This window comes from Rhamphochromis longiceps, linkage group LG6, assembly GCF_057381845.1.
Source record: "Rhamphochromis longiceps isolate RC_006_pf linkage group LG6, R_longiceps_female_GT1.1, whole genome shotgun sequence".
NCBI classification, from domain to species: Eukaryota; Metazoa; Chordata; class Actinopteri; order Cichliformes; family Cichlidae; genus Rhamphochromis; species Rhamphochromis longiceps.
This window is the reverse complement of record NC_140562.1, coordinates 29642723-29655011: the sequence shown is the minus strand read 5'-3', so window position 1 is coordinate 29655011 and position 12289 is coordinate 29642723. Positions and strand designations below refer to the sequence as shown.

At 37.4% G+C, this 12289-nt stretch overlaps 2 protein-coding genes across 6 annotated transcripts; one reads left to right on the top strand and one right to left on the bottom strand.

Moving 5' to 3' along the window:
• Positions 1-1422: 1422 nt before the first annotated feature.
• LOC146668256 (transcription elongation factor 1 homolog) lies at positions 1423-6868 on the bottom strand. The gene is made up of 4 exons (XM_085410150.1): positions 6720-6868; positions 6281-6417; positions 6110-6180; positions 1423-2818 (listed from the first exon to the last, which is right to left on the bottom strand). Exons 2-4 carry the CDS (start codon positions 6394-6396, stop codon positions 2754-2756), a joined length of 252 nt encoding a protein of 83 aa, XP_085266276.1. The 5' UTR covers positions 6397-6417; positions 6720-6868; the 3' UTR covers positions 1423-2753.
• Positions 6355-12254, top strand: pld6 (phospholipase D family, member 6). Of its 5 annotated transcripts, none has more exons than XM_085410146.1 (5): positions 6841-6929; positions 7945-8089; positions 8595-8766; positions 8976-9205; positions 11338-12254. In XM_085410146.1, exons 2-5 carry the CDS (start codon positions 8080-8082, stop codon positions 11571-11573), a joined length of 648 nt encoding a protein of 215 aa, XP_085266272.1. In that variant the 5' UTR covers positions 6841-6929; positions 7945-8079; the 3' UTR covers positions 11574-12254. The 5 variants fall into 5 exon arrangements, with proteins under 5 accessions (XP_085266275.1, XP_085266273.1, XP_085266272.1 ...); XM_085410144.1 differs by having other exon boundaries at positions 6878-6929; positions 7979-8089; XM_085410148.1 differs by having other exon boundaries at positions 6881-6929; positions 7979-8093.
• The last annotated feature ends 35 nt before the right edge of the window (positions 12255-12289 follow it).

The following is a 12289-nucleotide window of genomic DNA, read 5'->3' as shown; positions in this document are numbered from 1 at the left end:
CTCCTTTTTTTTCACATGGTAGTTTTAACCCCGATTTGTGGGTGGAGTGATTAACTATATTTTCTAATAATGGTTTCCTAAAATTAGCGGTGCCCATTGTGTATACACTTTTCTGTGGATGCTCTTAATGATATCATGTACCATAAATTATAAAAATCCTAAAATGATTTCTCCTGTGCAGTCTGCGACAGTGGTGAACTCCCTATGTTTGCTTCTGAGATGCTAATTGTAACCATTCATGTTACTAATTAACCTCATGAGCACTGGCGCGTTATTAATATTTATGCAGTGATTCTATGTAAAGCCTACGGTGTAGCATATGCAAGTTGCCGACGCCCTTTCCAGCATTTACATCTTTATACAAGTGTTTGCCGTTATGCCGTATGTACGGTGTGGATTAAACACGCGAGTATACGACCACTGTGAAACTGTGCAAAACACAAAACATGTTGCTGCTGTCCAATTCAAAAAAAATAAAAATTTTAATTTTCATCATTCTGTTGTCTTTGTACCATTTTTAATTAATACTGCCTTTCAAATTATTTCAAAGATAATAATTTGAAATTATAAGATGGCCTTGTAAATAAGTTTAATGTTTTTTAACAATGTGGGGAAACATCTTTCAATCATTCAACCTTTCAAGGAAGCAAATCTCTTCTAATTGTGCTTGTACACACACACACACACAGTCATGTCGGTTATCATTTTACATTTCTGTTATTCTGTTGGAATATTTTAATATCACATAAAATATATAAGGTGGCAAGCCTAATTACTTTAACAATTCTTAGTAAAAAACTAATTAAGTCATCTGTCTCTTTGTAGAGCCACCGATTGCCGTAAAAATGTTACAAAAAAATAATCACATTAATAAGCCAGACTTTAACAGGGTTGTGTGTTTTTTCTCATTAAGATCTGGACAATGTGGTGTATTTGGAGGCAAGCCCACACACACACACATTCTTGCTTCCATAAATACTTATTAGCACCCCAAGTGTTTATGAACATGTGGGTGAAAATCCAAGAATTTGTTTTTGTAATATTTACTAAGCTACAGTAGCATGCTGTTTCTATAATTTACAGAGTATTTCTGCAAAACGAAACTGCTTCTTCCCATTAAACGGCAGACGTGAGATCAACAGGACAGGTAAGTCAGAAAACATAACATACTGCTTGGATTTGGAATTTTCATCAGATTTGTGGAGCGTAATAAAAAATGTAATAATGATGGGGTTACCCTTAAGTCTCTACCACAGGATCAAAATCAAACATATCCATTAAGTAAACATTAAACAAAACAGCTCTGATTCATGATACCCAAAACAGATGGCTGAGTAGGAGAGTGTCATAGAGCATAAACTACTGACTTCAAGGCATCGAAATACTGCACATTACTGCATATACATGCCCATTAAAAGAACATTTGTGCATCTTAAAATTATTTTATTTCATGAACATATAACCTAAAGACATCAGAAACAGAAACTGAATGGATTAAAAACATTTCAAAACTCATGAACTCAGCAGCTCAGCATGAATCTTGAACATCTTGTTCCTCTCTAGAGTGGAATGACCTAATGCTGTGACACAGATGTCTGAGTGACTGCATTATGACCAGAATCTGTAACATCATACTTAAATCTGAGTAATCATTATAGATTACACACACACACACATACACACAAAGCTCATGATTAGCTATTTCAGTGACATTTTCCAGCACTGCAGTTGGACTGAACAAACATCCGGCTCAGGATTCCTTGTACCAAGACTGTATAAATCATTAAAAAAACAAGACAATTTTTACTCTTCAACTAGATCGAGTTGCTTGTGTCAGACTTTGAAAAACTGTAGGAATAATACTCAAGAGTTGTCCATTTTAAAATCAACCTACTCACCATATTCATAGTTTCTTTCATGATACAAATATTCATATTAAAATATTCAAATGCTAAGATGTGAATATGTTCGCTTGCATAATCTTTGTATCTCTTAGATATCTCTAGCAGTTAGAAACTAAATACCTGGAAGCATTTTTTCAATGCAAAATACTTTATTTTAAAAGAATGGACCTAGATGATCACCAATAAGGTCCCCCAACCAACCACCCACCCAAAAAAGAAGCTGTATTTTTAAAACAGACAGCTCTGCTAAATGTGTAAAGATAAATCAGGGTACACTGCACAGAACAAATTATGTAATAAATCTCAAGAGTCAAAACTAGAGTTGTGAGCTGAAACCTTAAACAGAAAGGGGAGAACTCTTCACCACCTTTCTGACAGGTGTAGAGACAAAGCGCAACATGTCATACTCTGAAATCAGGCCTGCTAGAAGGAAAACAGCCGGCCTCACAATGTGCAACAAAATGTCTGTAGCTAGCTAAAATAGATTAGATTTTACTATCAGTTTAATTATTGTAGCATCCATGTCTAGTTAGCTGTTAGAAAGTTAATGCTAGGTATGTGTCGGCAACAGAGTACCCACAAATTTGACATTTGGATATTTTATTTATCAGTAGTTGCACATTTTCTCCCATTTCTGCTGCTGATTCAAGCTCAGTTTTTTTGTTTGGCAGCTTATAAAGAGTTCAAGAACCTGCAAAGCGGCCATTGGGCAATTGACAGCTTTTTGTGAACAGGAACATATGACAAGCATGCATCAAGCAATGCAAAAAGAAAAAGAAAAAAAAAGGTTTTCCTCTTCAGTGTGGGTAGAACTTAACTGCGCTCTGTTTCTAACCATTTTCATGAGTTCTATTGATTGGCTGCTTCACAGGCGTCTATCCAATCACTATACACATCAACTGGCTCTGACAGATCTGAGGAAGAATGGATTAAGGATAAAAAAACGATGCTGTTGCTTAAAAATAAAAACATCCACAGACAGAGAATGAGGTGAACTTTAAAAATCAATACAAAGTTCCAGTTATTACAATGTGTTTGAGCAAATCGCATTCTGAAGCCAGGTTATTTATTGGAAGTAAAATAAACGAATTAACATTTTCCAAAGGTCTCCTGCCTTTCTAAGCTTGTACCACAACATTTTTATTACTCTGATAAAATTAAACAGTTCCTCATATTGGTCTCAGACTACACGGAGATGGAAAAATGACGTGACCTGCTGTCGTTTAAAGTATAACAATATAGTTTGATTATATAACCTTTATTTAAAGTCAGCCTACCACCTCTTTTTTCCTGATAATTTAACCTTGTCTCCCAGCTGTCAACAACCAAGTATTTCAGTCATTTGATATCATTAAATTGCTCATATGACCTACAATTAAGCTCTCAAGATATCTGATTTAATCTATGTGGTTACTGTGGCCAAGTGAAAACAAGATAACGGTATTATTTTTTCCCAAAACAAATACTGATTTAGTTATGCACCAGTTAGTTTTTAGGTGGACTTACTACATAGTCAACCTGAGATAAGTTAGAAGCTATGGTCATATGCACGGTATATGAAAGAGACACTGTCTCATTTCAGTGATGTGGTGAGGCAATGAAGGCAAATGCTGATGTTGACATTTAAGGCAGGTTTCCTAAGACGAGCTATTAGTAAAACATATAGGGCCTCACAAAGAAAGAAAGAAAGAAATGACCAACAACCTGACCACCTGCATATGTATGACCAAGGTTTTAGCCTAATGCCACTCTATATTATTCAAAGAGGCAGTATACAACGAATTAAGCTCAATACAGCCAGAGTTTCTTTGCTTTAATGTGCTTGTCAAAGCCTATAACTAGGGCTGAACGATATATCGCATTTGCGATAATATCGCGACATGATCAAGTGCAATTTTCTAACCGCAAAGGCTGCGATTATACTCTGGACATGTCCAAATTCATGGGCTGCATCCTCCTGAGGCCGCATTTGTAGACCGATTACGTCACAGCGACGCGCCGAAGGCTGTCCAAATTACTACCATATCCCAGAATTCATAGCGCGGCCCAGCCAAACTCCAGTTTCCAGCAATGGCGGCCGCTACTAAGTTTTAAAATTACTCATACTAATCTTTCTGGGTCACAAAATAAACTTTTAACATATTTTCAGGCGAGAAAGTAGTTGTGTAAACATCAAATATCTGCTCGGTTTATCAAGATATCCCATATTTGCAAAAGTGCTTCGACGTTTTCAGAGGCGTCTGCTACCCACCAGCTCGACAGCTAGCCGGGAGCTCGAGGGTTACTGATGCGGCCGAGAACGGCACAACTCCCGGCACATCATTTTCAGATCATCGCGGAGTTTCGCTGCTCGGGTTAAACGTAATATATAAGTCACTTAGACAACCTAAAAATGTTATTGTTGGGCTTTTTTCAGTGTTTTGTTTGTTCGTGAGTAAATCGGTTTGGCTGAGATTAAAGTTATTAGATTAAATAAAATAAAACTTTATTAATCCCCCGGGTGGGTTCCTCCTTGGTTTTCACACAGCTGACTAAACGTCAAACAGAAAACTTATTAAACAGAAGTATGAGACAGTCGAGAATTTACACCAGTGTCTGGTTATATTTTAGATAGCAAGAAGCAGACGTCCGAGTTTATTAAACTCCACCGAGACAGCGGTGACGCTAATCAGAAGGCTAGACCGTCCAATTTCACGCCTTTAAATTTTAAAGGCGTGTTTGTGTGTGTGTTTATACAATTGCTATTATGTTTGCACTTTATGTGTAATGTTACTGACTGCAGAGATCAGTAAGATGTGTGTATTTTTTATTTATTAGTTTTATTTATTTAATATTATTTTTTAATTGAATGACTGTCTAGTAGTTCACAGATGTCGAAAAACTGAGTGTGGTAAAGCCACAGATTTTTTTTATGTATATTTCTGCAATCTGCACATTGTACTGACTTTCATTTTAATGTTTACACCAGGGTTCCTTGTCAGCACTTTATGCTCAGATGTTTGTAAGCTAAAAATAAACTATTGTGTATGTTCAAATATACTGTTGTGATTGAAGAAGTTAAATAAAAATGTCAGTCATCAATTCATGCATCACCTCATGTCATCATAACAGAGGTCTGTCTTCCAGGAAAGAACAGTTTAAAATTAATGTAATATAGTATTGGCCATACTATATGATGTATTGCTTGTCTTTGTTTAATAATACAGAAGACAAAGACCTTAAAAAATAATCGCATATCGCATCGCAATCGCAATATTGGGGCAAAAAAATCGCAATTAGATTATTTTCCATAATCGTTCAGCCCTACCTATAACCCTAGATAACCACTGTTGTGATGCACGTTATAAACTTTCTCCATTAAGAGTGTTCTGCTTCAGGCTCTGTGGGCGCTCACATAAAATCATGTGGATTTTCTTCCACGTGAAATGATACCTGTGAGTGCCACCTACACTTCACAGATGTTATCAGATAATGACAATACAATGCTGTCTAAAAATCCACCAAGAACATAAAACATATAATAGTAAAGAACAAGACCGGTACAAAAGAAAAGGTCAGGAGATTATTCCTGCGGCAAATCTTGGGATTAATCGCACAGAGCGGTAAAACAAACACTTTAAATTAAGTTAATTACATAATAACCGCTTGAGCCTCAGTGCCTTTTTAACACTAAGCCACAACCTTCTAGGTAACTTGATGTGCACCTCCAGAGAAATGCAACTAAATGTCGGATCAACGCATACCACGATTACTTTGACGGGGTGCATGGTTGCAGTGCAGGGATAAAATGAGTTTCTGGTTACAACGTAAGCTAGGACGTAGATTTCCTGCAGAAAAATAAATCAATTTTAAGAATAATTGAATTTTACACCAAAACTCTAAAGATAACCTACTCTCAACCAGGTTGTGTGTTCAGCATAGGTTTTTATCAAGGTAAAACGAGATCACTTTTGTGACAAAGAAAACGCTGACTTTAAGCGCAACATAGCTCAACAAGCCATTAAACTGGTTTTATAGTACATCCCTATGAACTTCTTTAACCCCTGAATAATGTATGAGCTAATATTTTATTTTGTCAAACTACTTTTCCTCATATAAAAAATTAATTTAAATGTGCAAAGATAATAAAATAACAAGAAACTGCTCTGCCTTATATTTGCTTTGCTGCTATATGAGAAAGAGAGCTGCCACCTAAATAAGGATACAGGTAATGGGGGTCTGGAACTCCTCCAAGCAGACTGTACATGATATTATCCCAGTGTTTCTGCTTCTCTCCCTGTTGAAAGACAAAGCGAGAAGAAGCGTCAGAGACCACCAATCACCTAAGAAATCTACCTACGAACCATAGACCAGGTGTGTTTAGGTGGGCACTATACATTTTGACATCACATGACTTCTCGTGGTTGCAGAAAGGACATGTGAACTGAGTTTCCAGATCCCCCGTCATCTTCTTCTTTGGAGGAGGCTTTCTTTTGGATTTGCGACGACCCATTTTACACAAAGGGAATCGAGTCTGAGTGAAAGAAACAAAAATCACACTGCTTCAACAAAGACGGCACGTACACTGGACCAACAGCACCATATATATGTGAGAATACTTGCTAAAAGAACAACACCAGCTGCTAGTTGCTGCTGGTGCCCCACACTGTTGTTAACAGGCTAACGTTAGCATGTTTGTTGTTGCTCTCTCGTGCAATACAAATCGTCTCGCGATAGAAAAAAATACTTAATGCTATATTCTATTTCATTATACCTCAACTATCCCCACATATTAAACACACAATGACCGGTAAACGTTATGTATTGATAGTTTACCTTTTCTTGTTGAAAACACACGCTACCGTTTTGCGGAAACGGCTTCCGTTGGCTCCAGCACCCGTAACTCTTCGCGTTACGTAATTGGAGAAGAGTGTGAGCGTCGTGGCCTGCTATTGGCTAGCTGACGTGTCTGTTAACTGCCTGATAGTGACGACAAAGATCTTGGCGCTGCCTATTCCCACGTGGTGGCGACAGAAGCTTGTTCAGGTTTGCCTTTGTTTTCTAAAGAAATAAAATAATATAAAATAAAATAAAAACCTCAGTTTTGCTGTTTTGACATGCTCCACATCTCGCAAGGCTAACATTGGTCAAATGTGCTTCGATTTCTAGTCAGCAACAGTAGCTCAACACTGTTAAGATGCTGGTTTGATTCGCTCAGTTCAGCTTGGTTAACCGATTCAGGGAGCTAATTTGCGTTCTACTGGTTAAAGCCGAAAACAAAGTGCAGTGAACAACAGTTTGTTTGGCATATTTGTCACACTTACATGTTTCAGATCATTTTTAAACTTCTTAGACAAAGATAACCAGAGTAAGGGTATAAAAGAACTGCAGTACTCTAATCAGGCTGAGATAATTCCTGTTGTTTCTTATTTGGCGCTCATGGGCATGTGGGTGTGTGTTTTGTGAATGACCCTTTATGAGATATTGTTTGTTTTATTGTTGTTATAATTATTTGTAATGTAACCTAGCACTTGACTGGAGGTGAAAATTAGCTTTATGCTAACTCTGATATAAAGTATCATAATGGCAACATTTATGTTAATATTGTACATCATTTATTTTCAAATAAAACCAATAGAGCATATAGTAAAATAACATTTTTAAATTATAATTTAATTTATTAAAGTGGGTAGTTATCTAAACCCCACCTGGCCCTGTGTGAAAAGAGCAATTGCCCCAAAGTCTAATAACTGTTTTTTTTCACCCTTGGCATCAGAATTAGAATTCGAATTCAACTTTATTGTCATTGCACATGTCACAAGTACAAGGCAAAGAAATGCAATGAGGCGTTTGAGATAACTGGCAGTGAGACTTTAACTTTACTGTAGAGGAATTTTGGCCAGCTCTAAATTCAGCCAAACTGAAGGGTTTTAAAGCATAAACAGTCTAAGGTCATGTCAAAGCCTCTCGATTTCCTTTAAATCTGGACTTTGGGGGTTGACTTGCTGATATGTTTCAGATCATTGTCTTCCTGCATAACCTAATTGCAATTGAACTTCAGGGCATGAACTGATGGCCAGTTCATTCTTCTTCAGGATTTTCTGGTAAAGAGGAGAATTAATGGTTCAATCAATTACTGCAAGTCATCTAAATCCTGAAGCACCAAAGCAACTCAAACCACCACTCTACCACCACCATGTTTGACTGTAGGTATGATGTTATTTTTAATGAACTGCTGTGTTATATTTACATCAGATGTAACAGGACCCAAACTGTTGTCTCATACAGAACATTTTCCCAAAAGTCTTTGAGATAATCAAGATCTCTTTGGCAAATATGAACAAGCCTTTGTGTTCAAGCTACATGTGTTAAATGTATGATTTGTGGTGCGTTATTTTAACAGCGTTCATAGAGGTTTCCTACAGAGTTGAAGATGTTCTGTATTTAAAAAAAACAAAAAAAACATTGTGGAGCTACAAACATTGCACTACTGATCTAATGAAGGGTGAGACGAGAAAATAAGAAAAGGTTGTTTATAAGGGCGTGAATCCTCAGAACTGATAAGCTGGAGTCCTCCACAATTCAGCTTGTTTTCTGTTTTCTATCTGTTAAAGAATCTACATTAAAACACGTTATGATCATGCATGAGGACAAGGATGTTTTCATTATGCTACACATTTGATTCTTAAAGTTATTTTCTTTACATGGTAGCAATGTGGACAGTAAAGGTGGTCAGCCTGGGAGTGGTGGCCCTCTCCCTCAGTCTGGAGCTGCTCTTTTGGCTCTTCAGTCGTCGCCGATCTGAAAGAATCACCAATAAGGTCCTCTTCTTCCCCTCAGAGGTGGCTTGTGTGGAGCACATCTTCTCTCCCACGTTACCTCAGTAAGTGGAACATCAGTGAAACTTGAAGTAATTATTGTTTTCCTATATCGCTGCCAAAGATGTTACAATGTCTATTAACTTCACCTCTTTTTAAAATCATTTTTCATCTACTTAAGTATTTTTTTCACATGAAATGAACCCTGAAAGCTAAACTTTACTTAAGTGGTCATGAATTATGACAGGTGATCTTTTGTTTTCTGCTCTTCCAGCTCCCATGTCTGCTCATTGCCTCATGGTGTAGACACCTCTTTCTCTCGTCTTCTCCGCTACATCCTGTCTGCTTGCTCTTCTCTGGACTTGTGTCTTTTTTCTTTTTCCAACATGGATCTGAGTAGGGCTGTACTACTGCTGCATAGCAGGGGCGTAACCATCCGAGTCCTCACTGACAAGGTCTACTCGGCCATCAGTGGCTCCCAGATCGGCGTCCTCCGCAAAGCCGGTAAGGGAGGAGATTTTTTTTTTTATATATATATATATATATATATATATATGAAATGTTTTGGAAGCATACATATATATTGTAACTTGAGTCAGTGTGTGACTCAGGGTGCTATTGTTGCAAAGTGTCTCATAAATCTCACACAGGCCACTGAGACATACTGTATGTAGTCCTTTGGGTGGTGTTATTGGTTAAAAAAAACAGTCACACTAACCTCTGAGATCATTATTATAGATACGAGAAGGATGACTCAGGTCCTGCTCAAGAAATGCTGCTCAGTTTATGTTCTTTGACTTTAAGTGTCATTGTTACTATCACTGGGTTCCTTAGTTGTGATTAGAGAGAGATAAAAGGAGCTGTCTGTGTGAATGGAGGTTGCCGCTACAAGCCCTCCTATGAGTCAGACTAATCATTCTCTGAAAGATTTTGTGTCACGTGTCTGACTCATGCTGTCTCACTTTCTCTGCAGCCCTCTCTGCATTTAATAGATTACTCCAACCATATATCAGCCTCTGGAAACATATATCAACAATATCCCTTTTACTGCTGAACTTTGGGTCCTGTCGTCAGTAAGCTAGAACACCCCCCCCCCCCCCACACACACACACACACCCACATACACAATTATTTCCAAAAACCAATCAGCAAAACCTTTCCATTTTTGATTTGTCTGCCCTAATAAGTCTGAGCCGTCTTTGCAGCTTTTTGCACTTAGCTAACTAACTATATATCACACCTATATTTGATTGAGTCTGTCCCTTTTCTTCTGTTTCTGTCCCTTATGCACTCTCGCTCATACTCTTTGAACTATTATATTAGCTGTACATCCACCGGTGAAAATGACACCATCTTCACCAGTGTATTTTATTTTCCAACTGCAGGGCACTGGAGATCTTTGTGGTTCTTTAATGAGACACTCAACTTTAATACAATGTAACCCTTTTTATTTATTTTTATTTTTTTTGCAAGACAGAAGCTTTAAGTAAGAATTAAGTAAGTGCAAAACTGGCAGCCAGACAGCAAAGTGTGTCTCTTCAGAGAGAAAGTGTGTGTGTTTTTGTGTGCATGTGTGTATTGACTGCAAATCACACGAAAACCACTTTGGCACAAAGAACAGTCAACGTCTCTTTTCTTCTTATTATATTTCATCATTATCTTGTGGAGCTTCTTGAACCGCTGTACATAAATAAAGCACAGGGGTAAAGGTTATCATCACTTAAGATAGTCAAGAGTTCATTTGTTAAACATTTTAACAAGGATGATAAAACAGATTCTGAAAAAGATCTTGTCTTTCTTCGGTTTGCTAAAAAGCCATTTCTGGTAATGTGGGTTTTTTTAAGAGGCATGCACTTGCCAAATTCAAGAGAAGATTTGCATGACTAATCTGTGAGAGTAATCTGCAGGCCAATCTAAAAATTAGCAGTCTGCCGGGTAATGCATACTGAGATCCAACATCCTCCTTATGATCATTTCTGTACAAAACAACTGAAGAACAGAGAAACACTTAATGCATTAAAAAAACTCAGTCTCAGTGCTGTAGTTTAGATCAGAATGTTTTACATTTTTTACTTTATATTGCCTGTTTAAAACCCACAAGTTCACTGTGTTGCAGTGCATATGAGTTAATGTTAGACTTTCAGATGCACATAACAGTCACATTTACAAAAAATATACAGATATACAGTCTTTGCATGTTATATATATATTTTTTTATATTCCAAGAAAAGGTAACCATAATGGAAATAAGTAGTGAGTGTCCTAAATATTTCATGAGAGGCTGATGTGGTGTTAGGTAATCCTATATGTGGTCAAAGCGCGCAGGTTTTAATGCGGTTACATTTCGTCTGCTTACAATACCTTTGTATTTTACAGGTCCTCTGGGTCCTCAGTTTTCCACACCATCCATTTAGAAACACATATGTAACAGTCTTTCAATCTTTAAAGGTGTAGCACTAAAGAGATCGTTACATACATACTGTACTTTTAAAAACCACCATTTTCCCTTTTGAGGCGCATTGAATTTTTGTGCAGAATTTCACAGTAAGTAGATGAAGGGAAACAAGCGCTGTATACTGTAAGGCATTAAAGAGTTTCCCTTCCTTCCTCCTGCCTATCCACCCTCTGCTCCCTAGGGATCTGCGTGCGGTGCGATGTGAGCGCCGTCCACATGCATCACAAGTTTGCAGTGGTGGATGGCCGCACGCTCATCACCGGCTCCCTCAACTGGACGCTGACAGCAGTGCAGAGCAACATGGAGAACATCATCATCACCGAGGAGCCCGACCTGGTTCAGCCTTTCGTCAAGGAGTTCTGCAGGCTATGGGGGCTCAATGATTCGGCCCAGTACCTCAGTTCAGTGACTGATTAGCTATGATGAATACTGAGTGAGGATTCAAAAAAAAAAGTGGCCTTTTCTTTTTTTTCCAGAGGCTATGTTTAGGTTTCGAGAGACTTCATTCATGTTAATGTAACAGCATTACTGTGTGTAGATAACAGAAGTATTAAAAGTTAGATTTTTTTATGCTTATGACTCATAACACTGTTATGTGATTTAGCTGGCTAAGTGTGAAGTTAAAGGTTTTGTGGTTTTAGATGAAAACAAAGCCTTTGAGGTGCTAACTGCTTGACTGGCCTGCTGTTGTTCCACTGCTTTCCACAACCCTGCAACATTAACGCGTTTAGGTTCTACAATGTTTTTTCTTTGTGTGTATTCCTCTGTTTTAGGATCTGAATACTTGTTTTTCGTTTGTTATTCTACTTTATATATTCAGTGTTGTTTTTATAGGTTTTGTCACAGGTTGACAAAAGTTATTAATAAAATTAGCTTTTTTAGGATCTTAGATTATCAAGCTGACGTCGTTTCTCATTTAAACAATAATATTAATAGGTGGTTCATTCCATGGAAGTAAAGAGAAAATCTATAATATAGATTGTGTTTAATGTCCTTTGTCAAATCTACATACAGTTCTTTGTTTATAGCGTAAATAAGAGTTGTTTATTATAGTTTGTTATTGCAGGCAAACGCCAATAAAACCTGAATAAAAGTCTTTGTTTGTTGTAAAAATGATCCTGTAGGTGTAGGGT

Coding starts and splice junctions, on each gene's coding strand:
- LOC146668256 (XM_085410150.1), bottom strand. CDS start 6,396: ATGGGTCGTCGCAAATCCAAAAGAAAGCCTCCTCCAAAGAAGAAGATG. Junction 6,181..6,280: donor AAGTCATGTGATGTCAAAAT/GTATAGTGCCCA, acceptor GTCTTTCAACAG/GGAGAGAAGCAGAAACACTG. Junction 2,819..6,109: donor GTTCCAGACCCCCATTACCT/GTATCCTTATTT, acceptor ATTCTTCCTCAG/ATCTGTCAGAGCCAGTTGAT.
- pld6 (XM_085410146.1), top strand. Junction 8,767..8,975: donor TTCTCTCCCACGTTACCTCA/GTAAGTGGAACA, acceptor CTGCTCTTCCAG/CTCCCATGTCTGCTCATTGC. Junction 9,206..11,337: donor CGGCGTCCTCCGCAAAGCCG/GTAAGGGAGGAG, acceptor TCTGCTCCCTAG/GGATCTGCGTGCGGTGCGAT.